General features: G+C 48.8%; 1 protein-coding gene across 1 annotated transcript; it reads right to left on the bottom strand.

Moving 5' to 3' along the window:
- Positions 1 to 1,467: 1,467 nt before the first annotated feature.
- On the bottom strand, positions 1,468 to 9,275 carry LOC149851779 (natural killer cells antigen CD94-like). Its single transcript, XM_090030389.1, has 5 exons — positions 9,075 to 9,275; positions 7,464 to 7,616; positions 6,207 to 6,352; positions 5,197 to 5,309; positions 1,468 to 2,071 (listed from the first exon to the last, which is right to left on the bottom strand). Exons 1-5 carry the CDS (start codon positions 9,145 to 9,147, stop codon positions 1,990 to 1,992), a joined length of 567 nt encoding a protein of 188 aa, XP_089886515.1. The 5' UTR covers positions 9,148 to 9,275; the 3' UTR covers positions 1,468 to 1,989.
- Between the last annotated feature and the right edge of the window lie 1,116 nt (positions 9,276 to 10,391).

Below are 10,391 nucleotides of genomic sequence, written 5' to 3' on the forward strand. Positions count from 1 at the left end.
GTTTCAACACAGAGAAGTGCAAAGTGATGCATCTGGGGAAGAACAACCGGCACCATACCTACAGGTTAGGGAACTTGCCTCTTGTCAGCACAGAGGCGGAAAAGGATCTTGGAGTCACAATTGACTCCAAGATGAACATGGCTGGCAGTGTGGGGAGGCAGTTAGGAAGGCCAAGCACACCTTGTCATGCATCCACAGATGCATCTCGAGCAGGTCCAAAGAGGTGATCCTCCCCCTCTATGCGTCACTTGTCAGGCCACAGTTGGAGTACTGTGTCCAGTTCTGGGCACCACACTTCAAGAGGGATGTGGACAGCATCGAGAGGGTCCAGAGGAGGGCCACTTGCATAATCAGGGGACAGAAGGGCAGACCCTATGAGGAGAGGCTGAGGGACCTGAACCTGTTCAGCCTCCAAAAGAGAAGGCTGAGGGGGGATCTCGTGGCCTGTTATAAACTAGTCAGGGGGGATCAGCAGGCATTGGGGGAGTCACTGTTCCCCCAAGCACCGCCAGGAGTGATCAGGAATAATGGTCACAAGCTGGCAGAGGGTAGGTTTAGGTTAGATATCAGGAGGCGCTACTTCACAGTCAGGGTGGCTAGGGTCTGGAACCAACTTCCAAGAGAAGTGGTGCAGGCTCCTACCCTGGGGGTTTTTAAGAGGAGGCTGGATGAACACCTTGCTGGGGTCGTTTGACCCCAGTACTCTTTCCTGCCATGGCAGGGGGTTGGACTAGATGATCTGCTCAGGTCCCTTCCGACCCTAGAAACTATGAAACTATGAAGATTAATATTTTGTATTTAACAGCACTGCATTTTTTTGACAGCACAATGATATAAGATGCCTGTCCTGGTTGGCAGCACTTTTAATCTGGACAGAGCTCCAGGTTTATGTCTGTGTCTGTGTCTGTATCTCTGATTTGCCAGCAGAAAGAACTGACCCCAGGTCTTCCCAGCCCAGTGTAGAGTTTGTTTCAAAGACCATCCCTCTTTCCTGAGTCACTGCTGCCTGGATCCTGCCAAGAGCTGAGACATCTGCACAGCGGGGTTGCAGCACCTGCCCCCTGGGCTGGTGCCTGGGCTCCCTGTATAATGTCTGGGGAGAATGATGTGCTTCCACAGAGCAGTCAGCCCAGAGCCCTGGGGCTATGGAGCATGAAGCTCCTTAGCACTCCCAATACAACGTGCCCCACAACACAGTGTCCCAGAAACCCTGCCCTCTCTACAGTGCAGGCATCTGTCCAGGCCTGCAGAGAGGATCCTTCATCCCACTTCCTGGAGTACTGCCCTGTGGGCATGCACATGCAACCAGTCTGTGACAGGAGCAGGCACGGCTAATGCTTTCCTTTTCAACCAGAGATGGAAATGGGAGTGCTGCCCATCCGAGGGTCATGCCCTGGTGATTACAGAAGCCACCCAGGAAGAGGAGTGTCAATGTTCATTTCCCTCCTCAGCCTGACACCGACACCTAGGAGAGGTGAGTCAGTCAGCAGGCCATAGGTTAGGTGTAGGAGACACCATCCCCCACAACCCCCTCTGCCTGCTGAAACTGGGACCACTGTGCAGAAAATAAAATTAACATTTACTGGGAAAGGACGGAGGGGAAGAGGGTGTGCTCAAAGAGGGCCCCTGATTCCAGCATTGTGAGGAGCACCTTCAGCTAGGAAGGGGAGTCCTGGTCCCTGTTTCAGGGGCTATGTGTATTTTTCTGTCCCAAGTCAGTTGAACATATATTACATGAATAGTGCCTGGAGCAAACCTGCTGTGGCTGGAGCACTGAAAAACAGAGTTCAGGGTTATAACACCCCCTCCCTCTAGCGGTCCAGGGATCAGTGCAAGCAGGACTATTCAGGTTGCAGCTGAAAGCCCTGGTGATTATTTACAATTAAATGTCACACGGTTTCTTCAGTATAGGGTAGGGCCTATGATCTTGTAGTATTTGATAGGGCCAATGTGGTTGCATTTCTCTTGCAGATCCATCTGTGCGTTGTTTCACAGGCATCCGGATTCAATCATTTCCTTCTTGTAAACAGCACAGTTTTTCCCAGGTTCTCTTCTTTTTACTTCCACTTTCCTGAGGAGGGAACAGAAACACCTTGCTGAAAGGTTTGCACAGAGCTATGAAAAGGCAGGGGACAGTGTGGGAAGGAATGTGCCACACATTTTGGTTGACTGGGCTCTGTAAACACATTCCAGCCCATGTAAAGGAATAGTGGGGATGTACATGACACCCTTAGGATCCCAGGTCCTTTCCATCCATGACTGTCAAGATTAGCAGCAGAAAGAAACCCCTCACCTGGGGATGAAACACCGAGGTTTAATGACTGTGAGAAAAATGGAGAGAGATGCAGGGAAATAAATCCCAAAGCCCAGAGTGTAGGGGAGACACAGGGCTCAGTTCAGGAGACACCACACACCAAGAATACCCAATACATGCCTGGGGAGTATTTGCCGATGGGCTCCTGCCATGATGAGTACAAAGGTTTGTTTCGACTTGCACCATGCAACATTACAGTCACTATGAAGAAATCATAGTCCTGGATGGCCAGATGCTATGAATATGTCTGCAGGGCACAGTGCCATGCCATATACAGATGACCACGCCAGCTCAAGTACTGGGATCAGTACGGGCACATTGCTCCCCTTAACACTGCTGGGTGCACATTCGCCATCCACAGCTTTTGCTTGCATGCTCTTACTCCAAGTCAAATGGAGCCTAAGCACAAATAACTTACCTTTTTCTCACTGAGAGCTCAGTTATAGTGAGTTAGCTTCTACTTAACATGAGGGAAGAGCATACAGATGTATTGAGTTCTCTAGCCAGCCAGACCACAACTACCATAGGATTATCAGCAAAGCAAACCACTGTGCATGTAGACAAACTCCAACAGGAGCTGGGATGAGTGTGAGGGATCGCCCCATGAGTCTCATTTGCCAGATATTTACAGTAGAATCCCCAAGGGTGTAAAACCCATCAGATATTTGCTGCCATCAGGTATGAATGAATAATTTCATTGACTAAAGGAGATTTCCTGTGATTTTTAAAGCTACTTAGAAATATTTACCAAGGTGATCTCTTTTCTTGAATCAGCCACATAGCTGGTCCAATATAAATTTATATATACATAGAGAGAGAAAGAGAGCAAGCGAGTGAGTGAGCAAGTGTGTGTGTGTGTGCATGTGCACATATACACACATTTATATACATGTGGATGTAGGTATAGTGACTTAAAGAAGGCTACCTTGTATTCAAAAGCTTGTCAAACTTCTTTCCTAACTATGCAATTGGTCCAGTAAAATATATCACAAAAACCCCTTCCTCTCATAAACTTTCTGGCCTATTATGACTACAGCAACACACTTCCACCCCTACTAGAAAAATGTGCCCATCTGCAATCCCCACCACACAGCAGCAAGTTTGTCTCTCTAGCATATTCCCACCAGTTACTAGGATTGCCATCTCTAACAAAAGCTATTCCAGGAGATTTTTCCCCCCAACATAACATTATGTCATTAATTGTACTGTTCAATCCATTCCCAATATCAGTCTCCCAGATTGCTTTCAATAGTCACCAGGAGATCAATGCTGATTCTAGTCAATCCAGGAGGGTTGGTAACCCTACCAGTGCCACAGCCTTCTTCTTGCTGGATGCCACATGATGCTTCAGAAGGACACACATGAGATCATCAGCCTCATCCTGATGCTGAGAAAGGCCCTGTGTAGTTGGGAATGGTTTTGCACCATTGTGGTTCCACCAGTCTAGCTGCCCTAGTAAAAGCCTTTTGACTAAACCCCAATTCCAACTAACCCTATGGGAATTTTGCCTTCCTAATCCTATAGCACCAAGATTTCACCCTTAGTGTATGGCCATACAACTATTTACCACATGGCAAAGGGGAATATGAGCATGCAAACTCCTATGGGGTGAGATTTCAGTTTGCCTCATGTGCCTTGCTGAAACTGTTGGTATGCACACTCTTTCTCCGTGGTAACCACTGTAACTTACCCCTCTTTCACTGTGGGCAAAGGTCTGATGGTTTTAGCTCTACTTACCATGAGATAAAAGCATGCATATGGGCAGTTATTGAGTATGGCTCCATGTCACCCTCCAACTATGTAGCAACACTACGTCACTGTATGATGCGCTATGGTGATGTAGCAATCACATGGGTTTACATGTGATCACTGGCTATGTTGCCATAACAGCACGTTGCCTGGCTATTGCACGCCACTGTGGCAACATAGCCGGTGAATCTGTGTGCCGCCCATACGCTGCTGTACAGGCAGCAACTGCGCTGTGTTTTAATATTTCCCCCGAGCAAGTACTAAAACATGGCGCAGCACTAACATCACCGTACCACGACATGTAGACACACCCATTGAGAGGCAGCTGATACACAGGAAGGACCTACTCACTTTCACTCCAAACTAAGTAACTTGAGTGTCCTTACCCCTAGACCAGACACAGCCATATAAACACTACTTGTGATGTCATATTTTACACATAGTTAAGTATCTTCCATGAATGCATTTCAGTGTAGCACTGAAGAAAGTACCTGACAGTAGAAAAATAGACATTTCAACAACCTAGCCCTTACCACCAGGGGCTGACAAACCATGGCAAAGGTGGCGATGTGTCAACTGCCTATGTACTGGAGTCAGACACTCCAAGGAACTAATGAAGAAGTGGGGCTGTACCATTGGCTCAGCCACCTGACTGCAGCACAGAGCCTCAGATTATGCAACACCTGCTTCAGTGTCAGCTGCTTGAAGGCACGCGTACAATGAAAGACCCAAGCACGTGTAACAAAATGGTCGTATGTGGTGTAGAGACATGAAAAGAAAAAGAGGAAGAACTGTAGTTCCTATATTTACCCACACCTACAGAAAAGAAAGCAAGATGGACTCAGGGAGCCCTGGAAGGTAGTGACTTGAGACTGAGTTGAGGCCTTAGATCAACAGCATCCATGCTGTGTGGTTTCCCAAGACTTTGATTCTGCCAGTTGAGGGCCCGTCTGCATGGAGCTGACCTTGCTGGTTATGTTGGAATCTGAGCTGGAACAAGATATGTGCCTTAGGCATAAGACTCAGCCTGCACTTTGGGAAATGGCCATGAGGAGGCAGGGGATCCAGGCATGCAACTGCACTGTGACTAATGCAACTTCATATTTATACCAAGAACCACCAAAAATCCTAACCTGTGTTCCTTGAATCGTGAGTCATTGAGCCAAATCCATTGATTCTCCTTCTCTCTAAAGAGCAGTCCGAGCCAGATAAACTTATTTTTTTCTTTTTGGTTATCTATAAATTCCTATGGAAGAAGCAGAAACACATTACTCAGTTATATGGCTTTCAGCCCTGGCTTACCTTCTCTTTCACAAATTCAGCTTCAATACAGGTTTAGCCCCAACCCTAAAAGTCAACTGGAGAAGATCATTGGCTCAGCCACAGCAGTCACTGCTTTGGTTGGAAAAAAACCTTAGGATTGACGGTGATTCATGTGCCTTCTTTCAAACTCCCTGCCAGGACAAACAGATCTGTATCCCATCAGATTCTAAGCCTAGAGAAAGTTTTCAAAATCCCTTTGTCTCTAGATTTCCAGGAACAAAGCCCTAGAGCTTCCAACTCCAGAAACCTCATGGTCACAGAAACAGGGGTTGTATGAAACAGCTAGACTCTGAAGTGAGATTCCAGCAAAGACAGCCAGGACCTTTGCCCTATGTAAAGAGAATCTCTGCCCTGAATCAGCAAAGAAAGTATGGGCAAAGGCTTGGTTGCATGAACTGTCTGTCCAACAGGAAGGCTGAGCCTTCTCCCTTTTAGGAAACCAAAGGAGTGGGGAAAACACCCCTGACACTATCTCATCCCATCCCCACAGCTATGGCCACTCTGTTTGGCACGGTGGTGGTAGGAAGGGATACCTGAGCTCCTCCCATCAGTCTCCCACTGACTCTGGGAATCCCTTCTGCCCCCATCCTGAATCAGTCACTCTGGTGTCATCAAGCAGGGTCCACTGGAGAGGCCAGACCAATCCTGGGCCTACTTGGCTTCTCTCTAAGACAAGCCTCTCCTAGAGGGAAGTCAAAAGCCCAGACACAGCCTGCACCTCAAGTGAGCCCGCATCAAGACAGCTCCACGTACATTTGGAGATTGCAGCCCAGGGGAGCACCTGGTCCCTTGGCAGTGAGTGCAGGGCTCCAGGACTCACCATCTCAGCCTCATCTTCCACAATGAGGAGCTGGGACCTGTTGGCGGAGCAGTGCATCCGACTGGCCTCCCAATCATCTGCCTCCTTTGAGAAGTAGTAACATCTGCCTCTGTGCAGCTGCCAGTCAGAGGGGCAGAGCTCACACTCTGTGGGAGGGCGATGAAGATAATTAATGAGCATCATTACTTAAGTCCTCCCATGGCATTTGTATACTGTGGACCTTAAAATGTGACATGTAAGCCCCTTTGCATATCAAGTACAGTGAACTTCATGCAATTGCTCTTGGAGTTCCCTAGGGAGTCTATCCCAGTTGCGCAGCAATGAGTGGGGCTGTATTTGCCATCCTCAGAAGCACCGGTTGTTGGCTGCAGCCAAGGCTGGGGATTTTGACTGGGGTGTGCCAGTGATCCTGCTGGGACTTAAGCACAGAGATTCCTGGCTAGAGGGTCTTGCCCCTCTGCTCTGACCTACACTAAGTGCCATATCTGATGTCAAGAAGAAATTTTACTCAATGGCCAGATTGGTGCAGATTGTGAGAGTTTTTACCTTTCTTTGCGGTGGGGACCATGGCCCTCTTCCTTGGATCTCCCAAGTGTATTTTAACAACCTCTGCAGCAGCATGTTGGCCACCATGGTCCTCCTGCTTTAGCTGTGGCAGGTTAGACTGTTATGTCTAGTGCTTGTGTGAGGACTGACTGGGTTCCTAATAAGTTAGACAATGGGTTTGAATAAGGATGATCCTGCCTTAGGCAGGGGGTTGGACTAGATGACCTCTGGAAGTCCCTTCCAGCCCTGCTTCTCTATGATTCTGTGATTAACATCTACAGCAGGGGTGACCAAGATAGGGCCCACAGACCTGATCTGGCATGCTATATCATCTGGCCTGTGTGGTTCTCTACAGGTCTGGAAATTTGGCAGCAGGCAGAGGTAGCAGTATTAATTACCTCTACAACCATGGAAATTAATCCTGGCACTGCTCCCTAATGCTAAATTTATGGACCTGTGGGGAGCCCTACAGGACAGATGGCATGGCCCTGTACACTGGATCAGACCTATGGACTGGCCTCACATGCTAAACCAGGCCTGTGGACTGTCCCTGAATCACACATTCAGCCTGTGAGGCCACGTGATTTGATCACTACTGACAACTACACTGATTATCAGAGCAGGAGGTGCAACATAGATGCATTTGCCATTTTTGAGGGGATGTAGACACACTGCCCATTTTCATGGCTTAAAGGGACTGAAGTACCTCACCCTGTTTATTCTTGCAGAGATCTTCCATGAGCATCTGAAGTTTCTTCAAACACCTCTCGTCAGTCTTAGTTTCCCTTGGACATATACAATTACCCACAGAATTTGTACTCAGTTTGGAGTGACTCTCTGAACTGTAAGTACAGCCACTCAAGGCTCAAATACAAAAGAAGAGATTACAGTTAACAGCAGCAGTGAAATGTTACCTTTACACCCAAGCACCACAGATGTTGTGATCTTTGAGTAAAGCAGCTAGACTAAGTGAATGAAAATAGGCTTGTCTCTTTTTTTGCTAGTTTATGATTCCTATAAAAAAACTGGATATTATGCTAAGTTCATTGTTTTTGGTTGACTTTAATTTGTTTGCCCTGATCATCTTCTGTAGAAATTCAGGTCTCCCTACCCTGGAGACTGAAGAAGCATGCGTGTTGGGATTTTATTTTGTTAGCGCTCATGTAACTCAAACATCCCCCTTCACTCTTGTCAGCCTCCTATAAGGAGGTGGTTAGTGGGATATGGAGCTACGGAGTAGAAACGTTCTTGTTCCTGGGCCAGAGACCACAGTACTTACATCAGCAGAGCGCTCACAGTCACTGGAGCATAGTGTTTCTGAACAGCGCTCCTTTCCATGACCCAAGCACACTCCAAGTAACATGCATACACAGCAGGCATGTCTACATGAGACGCTTTACTGCAGTAGGCTAATCTACACTGCAGTAAAGCATCACCATCTATACATGCGCACCTTTTACTGCCCAGTAAATTACTGTACTGTGCAGTTAGCTACTTCCTGTAAATACAAGTAGTAAACTAACTGCATAGTAGGTACTGTACAATAGCACATGTGCAGATGCTCGCTAGAAGCTAATTTGCTCCCAATCATCCCCAAGGCCAGGAGGCCACAGGGGATGGGGAACTCCCTTGGTCCTGGCGCTGCTCAGCTCCAGGCTCCACCCAGGAGCCGGGAGCTGCCTCACTGCGTGCCAGTGCTGCTTAGCTGCCGGCTCCTCACAGGGGTGCCCTGCACTGGGGAGCTCTCTGCTTCCCCACCCGGGCGGGGGCTGGCTGGGGGTGCCCCAGAAGCGGGACAGCGCCCAGCCACCCCCACTGCCTGGGGCAGCCGCACCGGCAAGGGGCCCTCTACGGTGCGCGCGTGCGCACAACGAAAAGTGCGGCCGCGCACAGCCTTTCGCGCACCGGGAGGGGTGGGCGGGAGCGTGGCGGGGCTCCGCCGGCTCCGGGACACTGCTCCGCTCCCCCGCATGGCCTCAGGGGATGTGTCCCGGCGCCGGCGGAGCCTCACTCGGGGCGGGCAGCGGCTGCTCCCTGACGTGAGGCAAGGCAGGGATGGAGGCTGGCGCGGGCTCGGCCTGCTCCGGGGAAGTGCTGCCCTCCGCGGCCCTGATGCGGGGGAGCGGAGCGCTTCCCCAGAGCCGGCCGAGCCCGCGCCAGCCCCTGGCTCCCGCTCCGGCCCCTGGCCCCCAGCCTCTCGGCTCCGGCCTCCGGCCTGCACTCATGTTTTATTTTTCCTGTGTAAAATCCTCTCTGTGCAGTTTATGCATGGATGCAACCAAATGCACAGAGCTGAGGCTGTCCTTGGGAACTGGCACTCACATCGGTGGGACAAGACAGTAACGGCAGTCAGCAGAATCAGTGAAAGTATCCCCACTACTATGGAAACATACATCCAGCCTGAACGTGGGGAGCTGGGACCTACAGGATGAGAAGCAGAAGAACTTAATTAGGAATAACCACAGTAGGAGTAACTGCTCTTTAACTCTGAGTCAAGATGTAGGCTGTCTGTCTCAAAGCCTTGCCACTGACTGAAGTGAGTGGACATGATGTGTCTGCTAGCATTGGACACCCTCTTTGGGCAAGTGTAAAAAATGGGGAGAAATCTGTCTGAGGGAGAAGGACCCTGGAATTAATATTTTGCAGGAGAACTGGGAGCCTTTCAGTTGTGTCTGATGACAGGACAACAAATTGGTTGTGGCAGAGAAAGCAGCAAAGGTGCTAAATGGAAAATCTGGGGCATCACAATGTTGCTTGACTATTAATTCAGATCATTTGAGACAAGGGCAGTCACCCTCATGATAGAGACCATCCGCCTGTAGAGTACTATCATCAAAAAAGGATGGGGAAGGCATTGGTTGCGGCCTGAATATTGCCTGAAATGAATATATAGAAAGGGTAAAGATCTCACACTAAAACCTTTAAGGCGGTGATTCTCACCAGGGGAGCCACAGCACCCTAATGTTCCTTGAGATCCTTTCAAAGGGACTGCAGGGTGCCACGCAATACCACTAGGTGTGAAAACATGATTCACAAGATCAAGCCATGACACCACATGGCTACCTGAGCTGGAAAGGGGAAAGGCCTAAGCAACTCGTAGGCTTCATAAGGCCTGGAGGCATCACCGAAGGGTAATACTGAAGGGTAATGTTCAAGTATGCCCTTTGGTGAGGGCAGAGAAAGGGAAAGCGGGGAGGGTTGGTTAGTGTATTGCTTGTTATAATTGTTGAAATGGAATAAAGTGTTTCTTTGGGGGAGAGAAGGATGAATGGGTTTTGGGCCTCCCATGAGAGAGAAATAGGAGCTTGGGAAGGAGAGTAAGGGATGTGTCAGGACTTCCCTGTATGTGAGGCAGGGGAGTAGGAGTGGGTAGAGATGGGAGGGACTATGAGGAAGAAAAATGCTATTTTCTTTAATGGAGATGTGCACGTAGGTTGGGCGGTGTAGTTGGGTTGGTTAGGAGGGACATTCTAGGTGAGAGGCGGGGGAATTACTTTTGAATTTGAGGGGTCTTTTGAAGGGGCTGTTCTCTTGCTATTCTTTCTGCTTTCAGTATTTTATTCTTGTTTTATCATTTGTTTTTTTTTTATTATAAGTCACCCAGAGCCATTTTGGGGAAGTATATCCATCTAATAAATC

This window comes from Crocodylus siamensis, unplaced genomic scaffold (genome assembly GCF_052110815.1).
Source record: "Crocodylus siamensis isolate JL-2025a unplaced genomic scaffold, ASM5211081v1 HiC_scaffold_215, whole genome shotgun sequence".
NCBI lineage: Eukaryota > Metazoa > Chordata > Crocodylia > Crocodylidae > Crocodylus > Crocodylus siamensis.

Excerpts from the sequence above, each read along its gene's own strand:
- LOC149851779 (XM_090030389.1), bottom strand. The coding sequence starts at position 9,147 with ATGTATGTTTCCATAGTAGTGGGGATACTTTCACTGATTCTGCTGACT. Across the intron at positions 7,617-9,074 it reads TACTGTCTTGTCCCACCGAT|CCTTGAGTGGCTGTACTTAC; the intron begins GTGAGTGCCAGT and ends TTTGTATTTGAG. Across the intron at positions 2,072-5,196 it reads TCACGATTCAAGGAACACAG|GAAAGTGGAAGTAAAAAGAA; the intron begins GTTAGGATTTTT and ends TTCCCTCCTCAG.